General features: G+C 40.3%; 3 protein-coding genes across 3 annotated transcripts; 2 read left to right on the top strand and 1 right to left on the bottom strand.

The window, feature by feature from the left end:
- Position 1: 1 nt before the first annotated feature.
- Positions 2-8,566, bottom strand: nup85 (nucleoporin 85). The gene is made up of 17 exons (XM_087809967.1): positions 8,106-8,566; positions 7,685-7,775; positions 6,816-6,966; positions 6,688-6,758; positions 6,580-6,623; positions 5,665-5,734; positions 5,351-5,607; positions 4,028-4,150; positions 3,829-3,960; positions 2,711-2,817; positions 2,566-2,649; positions 2,441-2,506; positions 2,229-2,380; positions 2,040-2,157; positions 555-655; positions 318-469; positions 2-244 (listed from the first exon to the last, which is right to left on the bottom strand). Exons 1-17 carry the CDS (start codon positions 8,145-8,147, stop codon positions 53-55), a joined length of 1,953 nt encoding a protein of 650 aa, XP_087666093.1. The 5' UTR covers positions 8,148-8,566; the 3' UTR covers positions 2-52.
- A 163-nt stretch (positions 8,567-8,729) lies between these two features.
- LOC148064843 (small ubiquitin-related modifier 2-like) lies at positions 8,730-11,387 on the top strand. The gene is made up of 4 exons (XM_087809964.1): positions 8,730-8,860; positions 9,889-10,020; positions 10,527-10,598; positions 10,857-11,387. Exons 1-4 carry the CDS (start codon positions 8,840-8,842, stop codon positions 10,920-10,922), a joined length of 291 nt encoding a protein of 96 aa, XP_087666090.1. The 5' UTR covers positions 8,730-8,839; the 3' UTR covers positions 10,923-11,387.
- A 2,002-nt stretch (positions 11,388-13,389) lies between these two features.
- LOC148064842 (jupiter microtubule associated homolog 1-like) lies at positions 13,390-24,340 on the top strand. The gene is made up of 5 exons (XM_087809963.1): positions 13,390-13,584; positions 18,001-18,143; positions 20,853-21,007; positions 22,089-22,119; positions 23,832-24,340. Exons 1-5 carry the CDS (start codon positions 13,529-13,531, stop codon positions 23,975-23,977), a joined length of 531 nt encoding a protein of 176 aa, XP_087666089.1. The 5' UTR covers positions 13,390-13,528; the 3' UTR covers positions 23,978-24,340.
- Positions 24,341-26,110: the final 1,770 nt, after the last annotated feature.

The raw sequence follows: 26,110 nt of genomic DNA, 5'->3' as shown, positions 1-26,110 counted from the left end.
GTCGTAGAAATCAAAAGTTTTATTATCATTATGTACAACAACACGAGGGCGGTTACGACGCCACGGTTCCCTCCGTCACGATGGCGCTCGCCAGGTTCCGGGCGAGCGCCAGTCGCAGGAGTTCCACTTTGGTGGCCTCGACGTCCTCCTCCTGCGCCGGCTGGTCCTTGGGCGCCGCGAGGGAGGAGGTCAGCTCCTCCAGGCAGAACATCAGCTCGTGGGTCTGCTCCGTGGAGAAGATCACCTGGAAAGGAACGAGGGTGAGGGAGGATCTCGAGGGGGAGTTGTTGTGTCTCCGGGGGCGTCGTGCTACCAACCTCTTTCTGCTCCAGCAGCGGCAGCGCGTCCGTCAGCAGCGTCATCCAGAAGCTGCGCGGCGCGATCTTGGCCGTCATGAGGCAGAGCAGCAGCGCCGCCGCCTCCCGGAAGCTCTTCTCCCCGTACAGCTTGTGGAACTCACGGTACTTCCCTGAACGTTTTTAAGAAAAGCAAAAAAAACAAAATGGCCGCTAGCGTCCGACACGTCTCTCTCTGCGGGCGGGCGAAGTTCGTACCTAGGAACGTGAGTCTGTCGCTGAGCAGCATGGCCGGACCCAGGTTGTCGATCAGGTCCAGGTCGGAGAAGGAACCTTTGGCCGAGTAGTCCTGCAGGAATCTGAAAGTACACACTCGTTACTTGTAAGATGGGAGACGTTTTCGTAGACTTTTGAATGGATCGTAGACTTCAGTACTTTCCCTCAATGTTATTTGTATTTATTGTTATTATTGTTCCATTTCAGTTTACATTTAACTCGTATTGTAAAGTTAAAAATGTCCCTCCAAGACCCCGAGTATTAGATGTTCTTACAAAATACACGTTGTACTAGTAGTGTAAAAAATATCGATACACTTAAATATCTTGGTTGTTTTTTTTTTACAATACCATATTGATATTCAACAGCACAGGCAAATATTCAATGTGTTCATCCAGTAGATGGATAGCAATATATTGAAATCCCGGCGATGACTGTGGACGAGAGGATACAGTCGATTGTCTTAAAGCCGATGTTTCGATAAAGTCGCCACTGCTTTTATTTGTTTTGCAACCGAAATATGTCCAGAGTCATGTGGTGTGTGAATACTGCAACACCAGAGTCGAGTACTCGACAATACTACAAACGTATACTTGTTACTAAAGTATCACAATGCATCGCATCTCCAGAATTTTGCCAATTCACACCCCTCTTTCTATTCGCTTTAGATAGATAGATAAAACTTTATTGATCCCTCTGTGGCATTCCATAGATACGCCTGTTAAGCTAAATTGGAGCAAATATTTATAGCCGAGGACGAGAGGATACAGTCGACTCCAGTATCTTTTAAAGCTGATGTTTGGACGTATTTTGGTTTTGAAAGCGGTTACGACTTTGTCAAGAGTCATGTGGTCTGTAAATACTGCAACACCAGAGTCAAGTACTCGACAATACTACACATCTAACCTACAGTATCACAATATCATATTTTTGTCCCTGTATCTTGGTACGCATCACCAGAATCTGCCAATACACACCCCTCTTTTCAATCGCTTTTAATACCCAATCATGGCACTCCTGGCATTCCATGCCTGTCAACCTAAATTGGAGCAAATATTGATAGCTGAGGATGAGAGGATACAGTGACTCCAGCAGCTTTTAAAGCTGATGTTTGGACGTATTTTGGTTTGAAAACAAATGAAAGCAGTTACGACTTCGTCCAGAGTCATGTGGTCTGTAAATTCTGCAACACCAGAGTCGAGTACTCGACAATACTACAAATATACATACTTGTTACTACAGTATCATGATGTATCGTTTGTTGCCGATACAGGCTCTTATAAGAAACAACTGCTTTCATTAGAATAAACTTTAGTTAGTGGTTGATAGTTCACCGTAAGCGACCGGCTCAGGCCTTGTGTGGACCAAGAGTCAAATCTGACTACAAATATAAGAGTGTAGGGGGCGCTCTACGTCAAAGTGCGAACTACGAGATGGATTCAAGCCAGAAGAAGAAGGTCCTCTAACCTCTCTGAGATGACGGTGGCAAAAGCTGCATCTTTAGCTCTGATGCTCCAGGACAGAGCAGAACCGAGGCGGTCGTTCTTCAGCGCACGCATGGCCATGATCTTACAGATGCTCCTCACTGAGTCACCACAGAAGAAGAAGAAGAAGTTCACGAGTCGTCCTCCTAGTTCGGACCTAAACGTCGCTCACCTTGCTCTGACATCTGCCTCTGCTCGCAGACGCTCAGCACCTTCAGGGCCTTACGCTCCGTGTCCAGAGGGACTCGCTCGATCTGCAGCTCCAGCAGGACCCGACCCAGCTCCGGGCAGTTGTCCAGGTAGTCCACGGCCAGCTGCCACAGACTTGAGAGGAACCAACACCGAGTTAGAACAAGTCCAGAGCACAACACACTCGGATCCCACCTGTGGTGCGAGAAGAGGCTGCAGGCGTACTCCGACAGCAGGAACTCCCTCAGGTTGGAGCCGAAGCTGAAAACAAACATTTAAAGAGAACGTTCCCCCTGAAGAAGAAGACGACGGGGTCTCACTGGAGGTTGTGCGACTGCAGGAGTTTGCAATGATCCAGAAGATCCGTCAGGTGAGCCACGAACCACCAGTTGTTGAGGGCGATGCTGCGGAGGAGAGCGAGGTTTAACGTCCCGCGAGCTTCAGGAGGACGGAGAGCGAAGGTACCTGCAGTCCTTGATGACCTGATGGATGTCGAACTCGAAGGCGGCCAGCAGGATGCTGTCCAGGGGCTCCAGCACGCTCCGGGAGTCCAGGAACATGGTCATGCAGGACTGGAGACACAACATTATATCACTTTATATTTGGTCAAAGTTCTCTTTAGAAACAAATGATCAACACTTGCTGGTGTTTCTATCAATCCCATAATCCTTTGCGACATTTTTTAATTTATCAAACTGTTAATCATGATAAACACAAATTTTATTAAAATGTATTATTATTTTACCCGTGTCTAGGAAGTTTGGTTAAATTCCCAAAAATATCGATTTTTACATTCCCTTCAGTTTGATATACTACACGCACGCACAACTAAACTAAAACACACACACAATACACTGAAACACCCAAAAATTAAATATACACTCCTTTACAAAACAATCTAAAACACACTACGAAACTAAAACACACAATACACACTACTAAATTACAGCATTCCAAAACACAAAAATACAAACTCCTACATAAAAACACTATACTACATGGAAAAAACTCACCCCTAAACCGAAAAAACGCAAAATTAAAACTCACACACAAACTTCTACAGTGAAAAACTCCAAAACATCACTAAAGTAAAACACATAAACACTTGCACATAAAGTACAAACTTCTACAGTGAAACACTCAAAAACATCACTAACCCAAAACACACAAAATACAAACGCATACACAAAAACTCACAATTCTAAAAGGAAAGAACTCTGCCCTAAACACACACACACACACACACACACACACACACACACACACACACACACACACACACACACACACACACACACACACACACACACACACACACACACACACACACACACACACACACACACACACACACACACACACACACACACACACACACACACACACACACACACACACAACAAGGAAAAACTCTAAATCTAAACGCAAAAATAAACAGTCAAACACAAAGTAAACATTTCTACAGCGAAACACCCAAGATACACACACATCTGAACACGACACTTCAAATACACACATCTTCATACACAACAACACTAAGAATACATTAAGGAGTGTGTATTTGTGTTTTTAAAAAAGTGCACCTGTGCGTAGAAGTGCAGCTCCGTAGGTTTGACGGTCGGGTGGCAGTAGAGAAGCCTGGTGACCAGGAAGTGGTACCAGGTGCCCAGAAGGTCTTTGAGGGCGAGCATAGTGTCTTCATCTCCCACCAGGACCTGTGAAACACACACAACGTCGCACACGTTCCTGACACGCACTCGACGACTCACTCCGATCACCGACCTTACAGAGGCGCTCCAGGTGTGGGTTGCTGGCGAACGATCCGTCCTGAAGGCAGCGTTCCACTTCCCCGTGCCAGTTCCTCCACTTCACGTCGAACTCCGTCAGGGTCTGCGAGCCCCCCGGCTGAGGCGACGCACAACAAACACACACTTGAGGTTGTATCTAAACTTGTGTTTGGATGTTAAAAACTTGGATTAAGGTGCGTGTACTGTCAAGAATCTGGGGATATGATACGTATCACGATACAGAGTCAACGATACGATATATTGTGATATTGTAGTAACAAGTATATATGTGTAGTATTGTCGAGTACTTGACTCTGGTGTTGCAGTATTTACAGACCACATGACTCTTGACGAAGAAACTGCTTTCATTTTTTTTCAAACCAAAATATGTCCAAACATCAGCTTTAAAAGCTGCTGGGGTCACTGTATCCTCTCATCCTCAGCGATCAATATTTGGTCCAATTAAATTTGACAGGCATATATATACAATGCCAGAAATTCCGCAATTGAGCATTATAAAAAGTTAATAGAAAGAGGGGTGTTTATTGGCAAAATTCTCGAGATGCGTTATATTGTGCTACTGTAGTAAGAAGGATATATTCGTAGTATTGTTGAGTACTTGAATCTAGTGTTACAAGAATTGACAGACCATATGACTCCGCTTTCATTTGGACACATTTTGGTTTCAAATCAAATGACAGAGACGACTTCGTCAAAAATCAGCTTTAAAACAGTCGACTGTATCCTCTCGTCCTCAGTCACCGCCGGGTTTTCTACATACTACTATACATCTAGTGATCGGAAGATTATTTGCTAAAGAAACGCATTGAATATTTGCCCGAGCTGTTTCATATCAATACTGTATCGTGGGAAAAAAACAAACGATATTTAAGTGTATCGATATTTTTTCACAACACTAGTACAAAATATATTTTTTCATCATCTAATACGTCCAGGAGGGAAATAGTTACCTTTACAATACAAGTTAAAAGTAAACTTAAATAGAACAATAATAACAAAATATAATAATATAGAATAAATATAAATAACATTGTGAAAAAAAACCTATAGGCTACATTCCATTCAAAAGTGTACGAAAGCTTCTTTATCACAAAATTCTTCCTTTAGCTGTGAAAAGACGTAATAACTGCTGCCATCTAGAGCCCGGAAGTTTAATTGCAACAAAAAAAAAATTACGAATCCTGTGAATATTTTCCTATTAATTGTTAAAAGACACTTTATTAACTAAAAACCATAAGAACTATGACATAAACATATTGATTATGGCGTCATGTACGCATGTTCTCCAAGAACTTACGTTGTAAAAAGGCATCTTGCCGAGCAGGTCGTCCATCAGCGCGAACATCTTCATGGCAGCAGGATGAAGGTTGGCCTGCTTCATCAGCATCTGTCGAGCCTCCACCAGACTCCCCTGCAGCACGTAGCCCATCACCACGTCCCAGTAGTCCCGGTGCTCGGCCGGACTCTCGTCCTGCAGAACCTCCCGGGCCTTCTCGTCCACGTCCGACTTGTGCAGCCGCAGCCAGTCCACCAGGTGCAGCAGCAGAGACCCGGCTGGAGGAGCAGAGATGGGTCATGAGGGGGCGACGGCGAGCGAGAAGAAGAACTCACCGGGGGCGGAGTCGATGAAGAGAACTTCACAAAGGTTCCAGATCAGTTCGATGGCGAGCAGGACGGACGCCTGGAGCGACACAAACCATGAGTCTTCAAGTAACAATGGAAGTGGATCAGTGGCACCAGAACTTTGAACTCTAGAATCTTTACGTCCATTTATATTCAATTCAATCATTTCTATATTGCAATGTAGTTTTTTTTAGGGTCAACGATGTGATATGTTGTCATATCGTGATACTTCAGGATAAATGTGTTTGTAGTATTGTCCAGTACTTGACTCTGGTGTTGCAGAATTTACAGACCACATGACTCTTGACGAAGTCGTAACTGCTTTCATTTGTTTTGAAACCAAAATATGTCCGAAATTCGGCTTTAAAAGCTGCTGGAATTGACTGTATCCTCTCGTCCTCAGCTATCAATATTTGGTCCAATTTAATGTGTATTGGCAAAATTCTGGAGATGCGATATACTGATGTGATGCAGTGATACTGCAGTAACAATTATATGTTCGTAGTATTGTCGAGTACTTTACTCTAGTGTTGCAGAATTTACAGACCACATGATTCTTGACATATTTTGGTTTCAAAACAAATGTACTAAAACACATTTTTAAGTATGTTATATACCGTTTATATACATGATTAAATTATTAAAAATAGAAATACATTTTTTAAACATACCAGTTATTTAAATTCAACTAATTAACTTTGATAAAAAAAACTTTAAGAAAGTTAGATAGATACATGAAAGATAGATAGATAGATACAAGATGGATAGATAGATAGATAGATAGATAGATAGATACATGATAGATAGTGCAAGATAGATAGATACATGATAGATAGATACTAGATACAAGATAGATACTAGATAGATAGATTCTCACACAGTGAGAAAAGTATTTATATCGACCTGGTCTGCGTGAGGTTTGGTCACGTCTGCATTCGTGGATGAAACTGCATCAGAAAAACAAACATGATTATTTCCAACTAAACAAGTCACAGTTTCTTTAAATCTTACCTCCGGCTTGTTGAAGCTCCGTCATACAAGCGCGGATCACGGATCTGTAGTTCTTACTGATGCTGACGTATCTGTGCGGAAAGAAGCGTTACACAACTTCATGGCACCGACACCAAAGATGGTCTTACTGGGATCTTTTGTTCTTGCTGGGAAGGTCGTCCTGGATGGTCTGCAGGCCGACGAAGATGTGATGCGACTCGTTGAAGAGCTTCCTCAGGATGGGGGAGTAGATCTCCTCGTCCTTCCGGACCACGTGGACCAAGGAGGATCCTTTCGCCGCTTGACAAAATAGAGACATTCAAGTTGAATCTGCTTCATTTACAGCATCATTTAAGTTTTCAGAGACTAGTGCGGTGTCTCAAATCGCATACTTGCGTACTCAAAGTTAGTATTTTTAGTGTGTCTCAATTCTTAGTATGCGAAATTTAGTGCGCCATGCACACTAAATTAGTGCGCCATGCACACTAAATTGGCGTACTAACACGCCCACAAAACTGAGTATGGTTCGATGGACACTAACCACCCTAAACGACTCCATCTTAATGAAGTTTTAAACGGAAGTTACGTCATATATATGCATATATATATATATATATATATATATATATATACTTACTGTTTCGTTTTCAGCAGCAGTAGGAGGATGGCACGTCTTCGCTGCTGATACCAGCTTAAATATCTTGCGAATATTTTGATTCTCATTTTTTCTTTATTTCTTTTCCCAAACTTGCAAAACGTTCTGCCAGCAGGTGTCGGCGATAACATTCAAACAGCTATTTACAATCATCGTTAAATAGTAGTAGAAGAAGAAGCTGTCGTGTCATTTCCTGTTAGTGTGTAGCAGCAGTGTTTGATTTGAGACATACTATCTGTGGAGAATATGTGTACTAGTTAGTATGTACACTATCCTGATGCATACTAACTTCTAGTATGCTAAGAGAAGTATGCGATTTGAGACACAGCATGGGTTGACGTTTACTTTTTAATTTAAACTTACCAGATGTTTTGAATCTGGTCTCGTAGGCGAGGATATCATTGGGACCCCAAGCAAATCCCAGATTATTCCCAGGTCGAGCTCCAGGAATACTCTTGAGGAGACATCATTAGTCATTTCTACTCCGTTTAAATAGTTCCTTCTTGTTTCCATCTTTGATAAACCACCTCGTCTTATACTTATTTAACTCAAACTTTATTGACATTTGTCAGGTTAACACTCCTAACTCAAATGTCAAAAGCGACATTAAATAAAAAACATTTTGTTAACGTATCACTCGTATATGATTACAACTACAATTTAAACAGACTCGAGTGACTTTAACTATCATTTTTGTTTCATCTCTGACACATGTTGTGTCAGTGTACATTGAGAGTAGCATGCTATGCTAGCATCACACTCTTGTCAAAAGAATTCTTCTCACGGTAACTGTCGACTCCACGTCGACCTCCTCCATCTGCATCATCGCAGCTCCGTCGAATGTCTGCCGTGAATCGCTGCAGATCGATCTCGGTTTAAAGTGTCAGAAGCGTTAAAAAGAAAAAAAAAAGTGTTATTTTTTACGCGCCTCGCTCATTCAGACAGCAGGCGGAGGGTCCTACGGAGCGACGGGGGCTGCCCTGCACACTGCCTGTTCTTCTTTTTTTTTCCCGGTCGGCGCTTCGGTTTACTTTATATTTTATGTTATTTTATAAGCTAAGGAAGTAAATTAATGAACCCACTTCTTAAAATGCTTAAGCGATTGAAATAATCATAGAAACAGGCTTATTGATAACGACAATGCGTCTTTATTTTTATGTTTTATAAATTACCAATGAATGAAAGTCAAACAGGATGTTTAACGTAACAAGTAGACACTAATCCGGCTGAATATATTTACTTTGTTTCGTTTTATCGGTGAAGTAAAAAGCAGGCGGAGGGCAAGCCACTTCTGCGCGTGCACGCCGATCTGAGTACGCGCATTTTGGCATCGTCCCGCCCACAACGGGACGCGCATTTACCCACGTGACGCCGACGTAGCCTATCGGGGTGCGCCGTGGGGTGCGCGTGCTTTCTCGTGATCGCGCACGGCGGCGTTTTTATATAAAACTGGAGCGAGTACGTGCGCGCGCACGCGTTCTTTGTGAGGCAGTGAAGAGAAGCGCCAAAAGAGTGGCCATGGCTGATGACAAACCGAAGGTGAGACTCGCGACTCCTGTGCTCGCGCGTGACTTTGTTCACTTCGCTAACTTTTGAAAAACGCGCGCCAACGTGTCTTTTTTTTTTAACGCAACCAAGTGTTTTCCAAGTTACACGCAGCGACTGAACTCTTGTGCGTGGAACCCATTCTGGGAGACCGGAAGGCGTCGTGAACGCGCACAACAGCCTCTGTAGCCCCGTGCGCGCTCTTTTTTTTTTCCATGACCGCGTACCTTACTGACGTCATAGTCCGTGCGTTAGGTGCACAGGAATAGTTGCGCAATTTCCGCGAATTTATTTTTAGAAATGAAACTTATTTAAACATCAGCAGTCGTTTGTTATGTTTGGAATTTATTTTAGCATGAGATAGTCATTGAAATTAAGATAATATATACATGTATTGGTGTTTTTTTAATACTATTAATTATCTTGAATTTGTTTTTGAAAACGAATTATTAGCAGTTATAAGTAAATGTTCGTATTTTATTCTTTTTATGATATATATTTTTTAATCAATCTATTTTATTAGATTTTTATCATAAACAGTAAAAGGCTTAGAATTGATTGATTGAACGATTGATTGATATTCCTTTATTCTTTTTGCATTGGGGATATTTAAACGGTCAGTATTTATATAAACATAAATACTAATTTTATAAAGCCTTACAGTATACGTGTTAAAAATATTTTAAAAAAATAATGATACATGTATCAACAACAAACAATGCATGAATAAGTGTGAACACACTACAGAATATACTGTCATTAGATCAATATATGTTTCTGTTACTTGTTTAATTATTTGTTTAATTAAAAATGTAGTATTGAACCTTTTTTCAGGGATGTTTTAATGTAATAAATACAGCAGATTTGTATAATTATAGTGTATATATATATATGTATATTTGTATACTATAATTATAGTTTAAACGTGTATGATCATAGTTATATATTGTTATTATTAATAGTTTAAAATAACTACAACCTTTTGTATTCATTGCACACGTCCTGTTGTCGTGTCTCCGCAGGACGCGGTCAAGACGGAAGGCAACGAACACATAAACCTGAAGGTGGCGGGTCAGGATGGATCGGTAGTTCAGTTCAAGATCAAGAAGCACACGCCGCTCATCAAGCTCATGAAGGCCTACTGTGAGCGACAGGTACGAGTCAACACGACAGAAATTAAATATTTGAGCGAGATGTTTGTACAGCGATAGGAATTAAAACATCAAGACTATTCCAGTAAGTTCTTGTCGAGTGAGTCAGCGTGAACGGTATTGTGTACCTGATCCCTTTCCTCAGCAAGAGTGTGACTCATTGCACGTTGCAAAAATTTGCCTTAATTACTCGCCAACGACCGAGTCTTGTCTCGTTTCGTTTTTCATCCACGTATTGGGATTCCTCGGGATCAATACTCATCACTTCATGCCTTACGTCTTCCTTATCGGGCACTTAGCGGCTTTTAGTGCGACACGGACGTACCTAACGGCAAATAAATGCTTCATAACTCGAGACGACATGGACTGTTTTTTATTGAACGTAAGAGCCTTTTTAATGGCTAATTGTTGTGTAGCTTGAATCCCTTCTCCTGCTTCTTTCCTGTCGTCATCTGGAGTATTGATAATAGTGTTTAATAAAACATGCTTAAATTGATTGTTTTCTGCAGGGACTTTCAATGAGGCAAATCCGATTCCGGTTTGACGGACAGCCCATCAACGAGTCAGACACACCAGCACAGGTACGGTGGAGGGTTTTTTTTTTAAATACTTGGTGTCTGAGTTTTAATGTGGAACAGAAGGTTGCTTATCTCAGCTGATTTGCTTTCACGTGACGGAATCACGGGCATGTCACACAGCTTAAGTCATGGGAGAAATTGTAAACACAGATGCAAACAGGGTAAAAAAAAGATCAATAAAGTGTTTTTTCAAACTAAAATGGTTTATAGTCTCTGTGGAAAAACACAGTAGCCGTGTTCTTATTAATCCTGTTTTCTCAGTTGGAGATGGAGGATGAAGATACGATCGACGTGTTCCAACAACAGACCGGAGGACATGTCCAATAGAGCCCGGGAGGTTCGGCTCGTTCCTCGTCACCAGAACAAACTTTTCCGTGGAGCCGCAGCCGCCGCCGCCGCCGCTGCTTCTCTCATCCCCAGAGAAGATGTTTTTTGGAAAGTGGTTTTTTGCTTCACACAACCATACGACGATTCCATTCCTGCTCCTGTTACTTCAGTTTTTTTTCATTATTATTATTCATAAACCGGATCACTCTGCAATCTTTTCGTTGTCTGTATATGAACGAGATATGGAGACATTAGACTGTGGGTGATGGATTGAAATCGGGGTGCCACCCCTTGTTTTTCTTTTCTTTTTTTTTTTGTTAAATGTTTAATTTTATACATTTTATAGTTGTGAATGTGTCAGGAAAAAGCTAAATTGGCAACGTTTCAAATTTTTTGTGGGAGCCTAAAAGTGGATGGAGTCAACGAACGTATGTTTTATCTATTAAAATATCTTTTTCACATGTACTTCTTCATTTGTGTTTGGCTGTAGACAGACTCCTGCGCACTTGTTTTATCGATCAGAACCAGAAATACTTGATTCATCTCCAAGAGGAAATTGGTTTTTATTGACAATTACTCTGCAATGGTAGGTAAAGTAAAGATATAGAATGCTTAGGTTACCACAATATACATATACTTTTAATTAATAAAATAACTTAAAATATATAGTATATACATTTTATGCAAAAATGTGTAGATGTAAATGTTGCTTATCAACCAAGGACAACTAAAAAATTAAAAGCAATTTTATTTAATTGTTGCTTAAATGATGCAGAATGTTTCTAATATTTTTTTAATAAATTGCATTTTAACATTTTCTGAACTACATTATTACACAGGATTTTTAACAGCTGACCTAAAATTCATGGACTTTCTGAATGCATCAACTTATTTCAAAATGTCACATCTTAATGGACAAGAATAGATCTGAAAGTAAGGACCATCATTTTAAAGTTAATCCTGAAAGAAACTGGCAGCCAGTGAAGAGATTTAAGGATCGGAGAAATGTGAGTTCTTCTACTAGAGCCAGTCAGAAAGAGAAGAAATGTATATATTTATATAATGATAGTCAGGAATGTTTTGATATTAGTAGAGTTCATTCCTGAGGTAGAGAAATAGTAATGCAGGTCATAAATGTCTTTAAAAGTATATTTTTCTGGTAGAATAAATCCACTACAGACATTGGCAAAGTAAAGCCAATTGTAAGTAAGTAAGTCATTTTTATTTGTATAGCACTTTTCCAGACCAGGGTCACAAAGTGCTTAAACAATCAAAACAATAATCAATAAAGTATATATTTTAAAGGTCAAGATAAAACTGAGAACACAACAGAAGTTCCAGAAAATCAAGGAAAAGCCTGAACAAATAGAAACGTCTTAAGATGTTTCTTAAAGTGTTTCTTGTGACCATTTGCAGTATTTATGTCTCTCTCATGATTTGAGAGTGGAACTGATCCACATGGAATATGTAGAGAATGTTTCTGACAGTGTCAGCCAACAGTTTTAGTTTGTATTTATTATTCTATTAACTCTAAATACAGCTTGCTCAGGATTTTTTATTTCTTTTAGAAGTAAGCAAGTAATTTTTATTTGTATAGCGCTTTTCCAGACCAGGGTCACAAAGCGCTTAAACAATCAAAACAATATTCAATAAAGTATATACTTTAAAGGTCAAGATAAAACTGATAACACAACAGGAGTTCCAGAAAATCAAGGAAAAGCCTGAACAAATAAAAACGTCTTAAGATGTTTCTTAAAGGAGTCAGTAGATCCATGAACCATAAAAAGAGAGGAAGATCATTCCAAAGCTTTAGGAGCAACAGCCTGGAAGGATTTCTCTCCTCTGGTCCTGAACCGTGTGCTTGGAACCATCAGTAGATTCTGATCCACAGACCTCAGAGCCCGAGCTGGGGTGTAAGGCTGGATCAGATCACTGACGTAAGGAGGAGCCTGACCATGAATAGCTCTGAAAGTAAGAACAAGAATTTTAAAGTTGATTCTTTTTCCCCATCATATGTAGGCTCTTTGGTTCTCTCTTCTGTCTTGATGGCGCCTCACATCAGCACCAGTTTTTATTTACCCCCCTGAGGACATTTATTTGTCTATACTCGCCCCTCTAGTGAGCTAAATGGACGGAAAATGGAAATGCAACCCAGCATTTCCATCATTAACCGTCTGTCAAAGAGCCAGATAGTGACAAACATGTGGGGAGTTTTTTTTTTATCTCAATACCTTGCGGCGCAGACGAAGCTGATAAAAGTCTTGAACCAAACACTGCAGTGTCTCGTCAACGGCCTCCAGGAAACCCAGCCGAACTGGGGGGACGAACCTGTCCGATTGTGGACCAATCGGAATGCATCTCGTTGATCACCCCCGGCCAATGGGAGCGAGGATTGATGGCTCCTCGTCCAATCAGAGGCCGCGGAATGACTTGCCTGTCGCTACAGAAGCAAAAGCGCATCTGCTGGACTCCTCAGTGTCGGGTGGAGTCCACATCCCGTCGCATCTCGCTCGCACCTCCAGAACCTTCCATTTTTTTCCTCTTCCTCGTTCGCTGACACCTTCTGTCGCCTCCGAGAAGACGCACATTTTCTCCTCCCGCTGAAGATGACGACCACGCACACCTTCCAGGGCATGGAGCCCGGCGCGAAGAGCAGTTCCAGGTGAGCGGAGGAAGAAACGCTTTTTTTTTTTTCCTCTCCTTACAGACAAAAGAAGCGGATGCGGGTTTTTCTCGGCGAGCGGTGTTGGGTTCGATTCCCTTTTCTCCCTCAGTTTCCTGTTAGCTTCACCGCGACTGAAGCTAGGTGTCGTCAAGCTAATTAACTTAGCCGTTAGCCCGCGAGGTCGTGATTGTTTTGTTCACCGGGGGCGGTGAAAGTTTTTTTTTCCCTCCCCTGGAATATGCGGAGCTAATCAACGCTAATTAAAGCAGACTAGGAACAACTTTGACGGCTAAGCTCCACCCACCGGCGACTCCTTTTGACTTTTAATTAACGTCCCCATTTTTTTCCTCTTAATACGCCATTATGGTTGAAGTGAGGCCGGAAATGATTAACTTGTATTAAAAAATACACGTTTATGTTGGTTTAAAAAACGAGCCATTTTCACAAGGAAAAGGTCTTGATAAGATGAGGAGGGACGTTGTATTGTCAATTTTTTTTTTAGGGCGTGGTTTTGTGGTGGTAAACGTTGACCAGATCTCCAGTCAAATGTCGGTCATGAAGCCACACTGTGTGGATGCTGTCTTGGGTGTGGGGGCCCTGGGCCTAGCTAAGCCTGCAAATCTTCCCTCGGCTCTCTGCTCCTTTAAGCCTTTTTTTCCCTCCACTAGCTCCTGGCTATCATGATCCTCTACAAATAGATGTGACACCAGGCCATGAATAAATAAAAAAAATAAAAAAGGCTTCACCAGACAGATCAACACTTTTCTTATGTCTGTGTCATTGCCAGTCTTGTTGCAAAGGGTGGGGTTTCCAAATCTCTGGCCACGAGGTCTGGTTTGGTCATTAATAATGGAGGAAAATACAATCTGGTCAAAGGTGGCGAGCGACCGTCAATGATGTCATGATGATTTTCTTTTTTTTTTTATGAAGACGAGGATTTAAGCCGTCTCGATATTCTCCTCCCTCGTCGGTTCATGTGGGTTCATTTCTTCACATCTGTGGTGAAGAAATATCTGTCAGTTAAACTGTAATAGAAACGTCGAGTCCTAGTTTAAATGGTTAAAAAATGGTACCTCATTCCAAATATTTTCCAAAAAGGGTGTTACCCGACCATTTGAGTTTGTCACATACAAACAAATGATGTAAATACCACTTGTTTTTTTCTAAATAACTGCAAGAATATGAAGTGAAAAATCCTCGCAGCATGTGTAATCATAATAAAAAAACATTTTAAAGACAGTAAATGATAATGCTTAAGACAAGGGTGCTATTGTAAGTAATTATTATTTGTGAAGGGCCTTTATCAGACCAGGGTCACAAAGGGCTTAAATAATCCAAAACGATACGCAGTTAAAATGCATACTTTTAAAAGGTCAAGACAACATGGAGATAAACACAGCAGCCCAAAGGAAATTAAGAAAAGGCCTCCACATATAAACAATGTCAACTCTAATTACTTTATGTTTTTGCTGTTTGTTTGCAAAACATCTTGGATATCTGAAAATACATCTTGGATTTCTGGAAATACTTAAGTGAAGTTTTAAGGAAATGTATGTGATCCATCTTGAGTGCCATATGGTCATCTTCAAAATGACCTTTTTGACCTTATTCATGTTGTTTTTGTAGATGCGTGGATGACTAGATGTAACTTAATTTATCCTTTGTTAAATGATGTTTCCAGTCATCCACACACATCAGCTTCAGAAGTGCTTTCTGTCCACTTGTATGGCTTCAAATCGCTGCTGCCTTTGCAACCGGTAGCATTCAAAACTATCAAAATAAAAGCCGATAAAAATAGGATAATGAAATGAGTGGTTGTTCAATTGTTAATTAATTGGTAGATGATGCCTTGTTATTCTTTTTATTGACTCTTGAATACGACATTATTGTCTAGTGATTAAAGTAACACAAGTTCAAATACAGAAATTACTATTTTTGTAGTATTTCACACAAATTATTTTACTTATTGAATTTATGCTTTGTGTGTGATCACAATCAACAAAATAAACTTGTGTTATTAATATAATTAGTTCATGTGACCATAAATTTGGTTATTTGCAAAATATGTTAAATTTCTGGACATATTTAAATGAAGATTTAAGGAAATTTAGATGACGCGACACCAGACGAACGATTATTTGTGTAGGGTTCTGAAGTTCCGTCTCGATTTAAGAACCTTTTGAAGGGATCTTCAGCTACTTGTATTATAAGTAGCAATATGTCACTGTTGAATAAGTGGTTCAAATCGTAAAAAACATTGGTAGATAAAGCTTGGCTATACTTTTGTTGGCTGTGGAATATGGCGGGTGTCGTCATTGGCTCGGTGGTTGCCATGATTCAAATACAAAGTGTACTTCCTGTTACACACCATCAAAGACTTCAGGAGTTCAAACTTCAAGAATGACTCCTCCATTTAAAGCGGAGAGGATGGGTTTCTGGTACAATCCAGCGAGTCCTCGTCATGGTTCCGGCTCCACATTGTTTCTCCTCGGGGCAGCTGCTGGGCCGGTCAGCTGTTTGCTTCGGTGACTCTCGGGCGATGAGTCGGCTACAGAAAAAGAAGCAGCTCCACATATACACCCTTCAGCGCAACCAGGAAAAAAAAACCCATTCCCCGCTGATTATTGCTCCTTTTGTTCGGCTCGCTCAGGAAAGGAATGTCGGAGCCAAAGTAGTCTTTGTTTACCGAGGCCCAGGCTTGCACGACAGCACCGGTCCATTTCACCGGATGACCCACATAAGACTCCTCACCTCTCGCTGTTGACCCAGGAGGAGCATCCACACAAACACACCATCGGTACACAACAAAGGCCGCCATAGAACGGAGCATGTGTCATGGTGAAGGAATCCGGGCCGAGCGGAGGTAGCAGTTAGACCGGCTGGTGGTCTGCAGACCAGAGTCAGCTGCAGGGCAGAGGTTGTCACTGTCTGTCTGAGGGACCGACAGCCGGGGAGAGCCCACGTTATGTTTTTGTTCCCCGAGTGCTGATAAAAAAAACAGCCGGGTGGAGTTAGCAGAAGGTTGCATGTAGCTCTGGGCGCCGTCATGTTTTATTTAGCTATTGATTTTTCGCACTCTGCAGCTGATCAGTGTTGTGGGACTCGTAGGCCTCGTCTCTGTAAATTGACCTAAACATTATGGGGGGGGGTGACCGGGCTGTCGACAACACAGGCCTTTATTTATGTTTATAGCACATCGAACGCCCGCCCTGGTGTTGAGATTTATTTATTTAATTTGATCGACGTTGGCCAATAAGCTCAACTTTATATAGGTTCTAAAGGAGAAACGACGGCAAATCAGAGAGGCCATAATTATTTTTGTTTGCCAACACTTAAAATGATTTATTTCTGTGTATGCGTTTGCAAACAATTCTAGGATCATGGAAGTCCTTTTTATGACTTTTATTATTTGCTTTGTTGTTGTAAAGAATTGCACTGGCAAGAATCTGTTAACGCGTATCACGACACAGGGACAACAATATGATATATTGCTACACTGTAGTAACAATATATATCTGTAGTATTTTTGACTACTTGACTCTGGTGTTGCAGTATTTACAGACCACATGACTCTTGACGAAATCATAACTGCTTTCATTTGTTTTCAAACAGAAATGTGTCCAAACATCAGCTTTAAAAGCTGTTGGAGTCACTGTATCCTCTCGTCCTCAGTCATCGCAGGGATCTGGCAGGATTTGACCTATTGACTGATGCCACCTAGCGACTGGAATTTGACTTGCTACACAAAAATTAACTAAATAATTAAATTAGTTATTTGTAAGTTTAATTAATTTGTTTTATACACACTTTATTGAAAATGCACTTTCTTTATCTATGGTTCATGAGTTGAAATCAAAAATCGATTTAGATATTTATATGTATCTATACATTTTTTTTTCACCCCTTTTATAATGAACCACATATTTTTAAACAGATTTATATAAACATAAATGGTAACTAAATAAAGCCCACTCCTTAAGCGCTTGCTTTTTGTGGTGTTGAAAGAAAAATGTACCCAGTACTGTTGAATATCGATACAGTATTGTGATATTCAAGTGTATCGACTGTTTCTCAATGCCAGTTTTGGATTGAAAACGCCTATCAAGTAATTTTTTCCGTGTAAAAACACAATTATTGGATTATGATGGTATTGCTTGCGGGGTTAAGGTGTGTACTGTCTCTGTGCTTTGCTGGATTACAACCAGGGTGTGTCGCGCTGGACTGTTCACCGAAAACCACAAATTCTGAAATCAAAGTACTTGCAAGGAGGTCAAAAAAAACCAAGATTGTGTTGCCATATTGTTATCATAAACCTGGCTTTAACTTTCAAGCCGGGGAGATCCGGTGACCTCTGACCTCCTTTTCCCTTTTTGCCAGACTCTCATATTGCTTTAATTTCTGTGACCCCCTCAGGGTGCTGAGGCCGCCAGGTGGGGCGTCCAGCTTCAGCTTCGGCACGGGCGAGGACGCCGCCCCTCAACGCAAGGACAAGATGGCCTCCAGTATCTTCGCCGAGCCGGAGGACCCTCACGCCCACCGCAGGAACAACCCGCCCAGTAACTAAACACCTTTTTTAAACTCCTTCACCACACAGTTGTGCGTTCGGTTTGTGTGCGTTTGTCCCGACATGTTCCGTCACCAGAACTACTTAATAAAAAGGCCTTTGAAGGCAGAAGGCTGGAGATAATGTAACCGTGGTTCGGAAAGATGAGCAGCTCGTGTCGGAATTTTCCATCCATGAGGAAAAAAAAAAAGTGGGGAGTTTTTGAATCAGGGTAATTTGAAACCAGGCTTTGTCACTTTTGGGTGAGGATCATCCCTCGGTGAGGAGAAGTAGGTCAAATATTCCGCGGAAAAAGCCTCGTACGACAATAAAGAATGTGTCTGACTCGTATCTCCTTTTTCAGAGGCTTATTATTTTTTTTGTTGGAATCCTCCAGCGTGCAGGTGTTTATTGAGAGAAGTCAGATGTTTGTTCGCGGCCTGATCTCACATTCATTCATTCATTCATTCATTCAGGCCTGCGGCTTCAGCAGCTGGTTCTATTTGTGCTTTCGTTCGGGTTCTGGGATCCGTCTTTGGATCTTCCACTTTCGCAGCGATCGTAAAAAAGAGGTCGTCCGCAGCCGTAAAAGTTTACAGGTTGGAGTGAGATGGTCTGACGTCGTCGACCCTCATGAGGCGTTCGCACATCCCTTTTTCTGTTCGTGTTTCTAGCGTGTTAGCATGTCATCAAGTCAAATATACTCGCGTTCAAACGACCTTTCGACCTCATACCATCATCTACTTTTCGTATCATTTGTTCACAAAGTAGTCGGAAGTGATATGAACGAATACAGCAGTAAAAAGTATTCAGGAGCTGCTCAGCATAGATTAAGAATACATTAGCAACATGCTAACAATGTGATGCATCTTGCTGAAGAGAATAAAGAAAATCTATCAATGCTATTGTCAATATAAGCTTTAAATGTTTGCTAAATCTCACAACTAGCAACAGACTGTCAATTGGACCATCAGGGAGGCAGTATTTACAGGATTAGTGGAGGCAACTTAGTTTAGTTTTGTTAAGTCTTAATGTATCGATTAAATCAATGTTTATTTAGCAACCAGCTGATTAAGTGAAGTTTAACAGACCACCCTTCAAGGTTTTTCCTGTTTTGTTTTTTTTAGGTTTTTTTTAACCATTAATAGGGGTGCTTTTTGACAAGAATCTTTGGGTACATTTCACGATATTGTGATATTGTAGTGACAAGTATGGATTGTAGTATTGTCGAGTACTTTACTCTGGTGTTGCAGAATTTACAGACCACATGACTCTTGACGAAGTCGTAACTGCTTTCATTTGTTTTCAAACCAAAATATGTCCAAACATCAGCTTTAAAAGCTGCTGGAGTCGACTGTATCCTCTCGTCCTCAGTCACTTCAGGATTTTATTATAGCTTTAGCCGCTGGCGACGTAATGACTGCTGCCATCTAGCGGCTGGAGGTTTAATTACAACACAAAGGGGACAAATGCTGAATATTCATCTCCATGAACGAAGTTATTGATCATGTCATTGATTCCGTTAAAGAATCATGTCGGTCGTCGTCGCCGCCGTTCCGAGGTCAGGTCGACGAGCGCTCGGCAGGATTTGGTCGGTTTTAATGTGACATCATGGCAAAGGCATTAGGCACGAGCGATTGATCCGAGCGGGATTTAAACGCCGGTTGTTTTCATAACGATCGGAACGAGGGCGTAAATCTGTCGGTTCCGTCCATGCGATCCGAGGTCGATGGATGATTAAAAACGACGCACTTCCTTCCATCGCGTTCACGAGAGTCGGAGACGATGAAGAGGCTGTTGTTGACCGATGGAGAGACTCGTGTCCATTAACGGCGGCAGGAGAGGCTCTCTATTGTTCCCCCGGGTGACGGGCGGTCTTCCTGCCGGGGCGGCAGAGTCTGGCTAATGTGGTCCTGCTGCTGACCTCGCTCTCCAGCCAAACTTTTAAATTCATCCTCCTGCCAGAATCTGCTGCTTATCCTCAGGCTCGTCCAAACCCTCGTCCGACCCTCTGACCCTCCTTTACTTCTGCTGTTTCATGTCCAATCTGAGATTATCTCGCCGGAGCGCCTGCTGGGATGGAAACATTGGGGTCTGGGGGTTTTTTGGCTTAATTGGATTAGCGTCCATATGGGGGTGACTCTGCTGCTCGAGAGCACGACTCATGTTTTATGACGGGTCTCGGCCGCTTCCTGTCGAGGCTTAATTTAATGGGATTACAGCTGCAGCATTGTTCAGGAAACACTGTAACGTCGAGCAAAGCTTCTCCACGGTTTAGAACATCAGGACAATATGTTTTTATTTAATCTTCTTTTGGCTTCATTTAAATACAACTCTGACTTATTTTTGTTTATGAAACGTTGAATATTCTGATATACTTCGATAAATAAATCAGCAATTTTATATTGAAATTGTTTAACAATTAAAATGAAAACTAAACCACATAGTTTGATTCCAATAATTCCAAAATAAATGTTATAAATTCAATATTTTCTGAACCACTCGCTCTTAATTTTAATTTACAGTTGGTTGCACTTGACTTAAATCTTACCGTCGCTTTGGAATCCGCCCGCGATGAATTGGCGCTTCTACGGCGTAACGTTTGATCAAGTCGTTCGGTGCTCGTTTGGTATGGTCTGGTGGCACCTTTATACCAACATTTGTGTATCTAATTTAACATTTATAATGTTGGATTAACTCTGATAAACCTCTGCTCCTCCAGCTCTCTCCGATGGCGCCGCAGGGACCCTGTGCGGCGAGCACTCGGCCCCCCTGAGACGGTGCCAGCAGCCCATCCTCTTCCCCAAGAACCCTCAGCCGGAGCTGACCACCATCCACAACTCCGGGGCGGCGCTGGTCTGGAGTCAGAGACGAGAGGTTTGTTTTTTTTTTCCTCGTGGCACATGTTGATGTTTCTGTGATCGATGCTTTCATCACGCGTGAGGGTTTATGACTCGAGAGCTCGCCGTCAATCATCCGGTTTGTATTATCGGAGAAGAAGATTAGTTTGTGCGACGAGTCGATAAACATTACTGGTGAATATATCAAAAATGACTCGTTTATCTTAACTAGACAATAGAATTACAGCCGAAGTAGGTCAAGTCTCACAACAGTTCTTTTATCTTTTAATCAAACTTGTGTCGTTTCTACTTTACTGTGAAAAACACTTATTTTGAGCTGTTGTTGCATGAATCTGGATTATTGTGTTTTTTCTAGTAATTCCAGTTAACACCCCATAATAAACGAGCTAAAAATGTTTTAAGTTTAGGGTTCAATGAGTTGATCTTGATTTAAAGAAACGTGTAACTACGTGGGGAACTTGCCTTCCTGAGGCCTTGGCTCCTGCTGAGGTTCTGATTCTGCTGACGACACAACCAAGAGACATAATTTGTCATTTTATATAAGAAAATTATACCTTTTTATTATCGGATCAATTAAAATGTTTTTTTAATATGTTTATTAATGTTAAGTGTTAATAATGCAGTGTTTGACTTTAATGACGTATTTAAATGGGTTTTTTTAAATGTTAAGAAAAAAAATGAACTGTAATCCAGTTGAAATAAAAATAAACCTTTTTTGTTTTCTTTTTGTCCACCAATCTTTATTTATTATTTTTATATTTATTTAACCCTTTTTTTTTGTAGTTTCTCTGTCCGTTGACGTTGTATTTTAGCTTTGACCTTGGCTCCTGCCTTGGTTTTAATGGTCGTCTGAGGCAAATACAAACTGCTTCAAGAACGTGAATTTGTGTTTTTTGTAAAAGGGATTATAAATTAATTTAAAAAATCAAGGCTTTAATTGCATAATGGAGAATGAATGTCTTAATTTTTAACATTAAGTTTGTGTTGCTTCATAAATTGACAATATTCTTGGTTTAAACATTTTAATGGAAACATTTTGACACTTGAACAAAAAAAGAAGTTGGTATTTGATGATAATTTCTCTTGTTTCCTCGCAGGAGCAGAACGGCCAAGAACAAGTGAACGAAGGTGAGTCTTGTTTAATGTAATGGTGTCGGTCACAGACCAGAGGGGGGCGCCGTCTTGTCTTTCTCTATTCAACTTGCAAACGCCGTAGTTATTCCGCCATCATCATCATCATTCTCGTGTTGTGTAGCCGCTCTTGTGCGACCAAAGATATGTCATTATTAAGCTGCGGCGGCTTCAGAGTTGTGTCTCTGATGTGGGCGAGAGCGACGAGTGGATTCGCTGCCGGGGTTTGTTTCCAGGGCGTCGCCTCGAACCGTGAGGTCGGACCAGATGCGACGACTGCGGCTTGAATGCTTCGAACCGCCGCAGCTTTTTTAATTTGGATGCTTCAGTTTCCTCTGATGTGTTTTGATCTCGCTAATGGACGAGTTCTTTGTTGAAACTCCAGTGAAGCTTCTATTGTTCGCTGACCACGCCTTCATCTGCTGCTCGCTGGTGTGTCGCACGAGGGTAACGACTCTGTTATTACAGTGAGGCTGTTATTACTCGAAATTATTATCGACAATAACGTCACTTTGATTATTCGTTTTTTTTCTTAACAGGAAGTAGAAGTCTTGTCATTCTTTTTTTTTCTTAACAGGAAGTAGAAGTCTTGTCATTCTTTTTTTTTCTTAACAGGAAGTAGAAGTCTTGTCATTCTTTTTTTTTCTTAACAGGAAGTAGAAGTCTTTGCATTCTTTTTTTTTTCTTAACAGGAAGTAGAAGTCTTTTCATTCTTTCTTTTTTTCTTAACAGGAAGTAGAAGTCTTTTCATTCTTTTTTTTTTTCTAACAGGAAGTAGAAGTCTTTTCATTCTTTTTTTTTTTCTAACAGGAAGTAGAAGTCTTTGCATTCTTTTTTTTTTCTTAACAGGAAGTAGAAGTCTTTGCATTCTTTTTTTTTTTCTTAACAGGAAGTAGAAGTCTTTTCATTCTTTTTTTTTCTAACAGGAAGTAGAAGTCTTTGCATTCTTTTTTTTTTTCTTAACAGGAAGTAGAAGTCTTTTCATTCTTTTTTATTTTCTTAACAGGAAGTAGAAGTCTTTGCATTCTTTTTTTTTCTTAACAGGAAGTAGAAGTCTTTTCATTCTTTTTTTTTTTCTTAACAGGAAGTAGAAGTCTTTGCATTCTTTTTATTTTCTAACAGGAAGTAGAAGTCTTTTCATTCTTTTTTATTTTCTTAACAGGAAGTAGAAGTCTTTTCATTCTTTTTTTTTTTCTTAACAGGAAGTAGAAGCCTTTGCATTCTTTTTTTTTCTTAACAGGAAGTAGAAGTCTTTTTATTCTTTGAGTCTAAATCACCTTCTTTTTTTTCGCCACATCAAGATAATGCACTTTTCAAGATAAAAAGATTATTTAGAACAATGTCCAATTTCCATCGAACACTTTTGTTACTAGTTAAACTAGTTTAACATAACTTGTTAAAGATCTTTGATTACTTTTTACATTTTTTTTTAGTTTCTTTTTTTAATCACATTCAATTCTTTGTTTATCCCTCTTTTTTTGACTTGAATGTCAATTATAAATGATCTTTATATCAATATAATGTAAAATCAATGGTCGTTCGTGTCACGGTCGTCGGTTCCACGAACCCGCCTCGCCATTAGTTCGCATCACCGACCAGATCGATGAACGGCGTCCTCTTAGAACCGGGGTTATGTACTTTGAAGTCTCGACGGAACGGATGTCGTGTCACGCTAACCATGTCTCCCTCGTCACGCGTGTCCTTTCCAGAGTGTCCCGACAACAACGGCGGCGGCGGCGAGGACGAGCAGCAGCAGGAGGCGCCACAGCCCTCCGCCCCGTCGGGAACCGCCAACGAAGCCCCCAGCGGCCGAAGAAACCCGCCCGGCGGGAAGTCCAGCCTCATCCTGGGCTAGAAGAACCACTCGTCGTCCATCCGAACACTTTTTTTATTTTTTAAAAGATGAATCCTCCGCCACTCCCTCTCTCCTTCCCCTTCCTCCCCCTTTCTCTCTCTTTCTCTTCTTCACCGTCACTCCTGTCGTCGCCTCCTCCTCTCCGCCCCGTTTGTTTCGATCCTTATTTTCTATTAAAAGAAGAAAAAACGTTGACAAATGCACTTTATGTATCCGTCTCCTCCCCCCTCCTCCCCCCTCGCCCTCCCCCGCCCGCCTCACCCGTCCTGTAGAGCATCTTCAGTCTCCTCTGATGTGAATGAAAACTATTCAAACATTGATGCGTGGATTTCTAAATACGAATAAAGATTGATATGAAGCTGCCGGATTTGTTTTTTGTTCGTCGCGTCCTGATGACATCATCGAGCGTTTACTTCAGTTTGAACAAAAGCAGGCGAACACTCGCACCATGACTTTATTTGGAGGTTCTGACTCGACCTTCTTGAAACGGTGGATTTAGAGCAAATGTTTCTCTGTCAGCAGTTTTTTATCTGCTTCTCGTCAAACCTCCCACATTCTCCCGTGTTGCCTCTCGAGCCGAGTTTGGGAGGATTAGTCGTACGATTCTATTTTTGGACGTTTTAAGTAGATTTGGCTCAAACAATCTTTTATGGCTCGTGAACCTCAAGAGAACTTTAAGTGTTTTCAATCCTATTAATTCACTTCATGGCTCGAGATTTAACTATTAAATACATTATTTAGACTATTCTAAGTTTTGTCGTAATTAGTGATTACTGAGCTTAGTATTTTCTTGGCAATAAAATGAAATAAATTGTGTTCTTTCACATAAATGCTAACAATGTGTTTTTTACTGGTGATGATCAAAAATACACGGTTCACAATAATAAATACCATTTTCTTTCCCACTAACCAACGTTCAGAGATGAAATGGTAATATTAACAGTTGTAAATATAAAAGTACTGCACTAAAAACAGAAAACAATACATCTATACAGTGGAATATTTCTCATTAATATTTGAGAATTACTCTTTAAATATCTTACATAAACATGACGATAGATAACATTGAAATGGAATCTGTCCAAGTGTTGACCCTTGAGGCACTCCTTAATTTAGCACAGTAACAATGTGATAATATATAAATTGATGTAGGTCATATAATTTAATACGCTTTATTTAAAATAAATAAATGTACCAAATATGCCTCAAGGCATTGTTTTTTTGTTAGATTAAAGTCATACAATAGATTTATTGCAATATTGAAGTATAAAATAAATGTATTATGAGATTAAAGTTGAATGAAATAAATGTAATATGAGTTTGAAATTGTATAAAATAAATGTATTATGAGATTAAAGTTTAATAAATTAATGTTTTATGAGATTAAAGTTTAATAAAATTGGTTATGAGATTAAAGTCTAATAAAAATGGTTATTATGAGATGAAAGTTTAATAAATAAATGTATTATGAGATGAAAGTGGAACGAAATAAATGTAATATGAGATTTAAATTATATAAAATAAACGTAAAATGAGATTAAAGTTATTAAATTAGAGATTAAAGTTTAAGAACAAAAAATGTAATATGAGATTTACATTGTATAAAATAAATGTATTATGAGATTAAAGTTTATTAAATAAATGTATTATGAGATTAAAGTTTATTAAATAAATGTATTATGAGATTAAAGTTTAATAAATAAAATCCTGTAAAAAAAATATCAGGAGACAAAAGTTGTGAAGGTTATGAACATATTAATAGTTTTAATATTTAAATTGATGATCCCAAAAAACATCAAATCTGGAACATTAAAGGTAAATTACAAACACAATAACTTCTTCTCCTGTTTGGATGGTTGTGTCGACGTTGCAGTGCATTCTGGGGATTCACACAGGAAGTCTGAGGCTCCAGGTTCTTCTGATGGAGAGTGAAGATGATCCTTAATCCTCTTAGACCAGAAGTCGAGGAAGAGGATGAAGGACGATATTATGTTAATCTGAGCCACGATTAGTCTGTTCTTCATCTCCTTCATCATTCCCTCCATCACTCCCTCATCACTCCTTCATCACTCCCTCCATCCTCTGCTCCATCACTCCCTCCATCGTCTCCTCCATCACTCCCTCCATCACTCC

The sequence above is a fragment of the Callionymus lyra genome, chromosome 15, assembly GCF_982586985.1.
Source record: "Callionymus lyra chromosome 15, fCalLyr1.hap1.1, whole genome shotgun sequence".
Classification (NCBI taxonomy): domain Eukaryota; kingdom Metazoa; phylum Chordata; class Actinopteri; order Syngnathiformes; family Callionymidae; genus Callionymus; species Callionymus lyra.
This window is presented reverse-complemented; position numbering and strand designations above follow the sequence as displayed.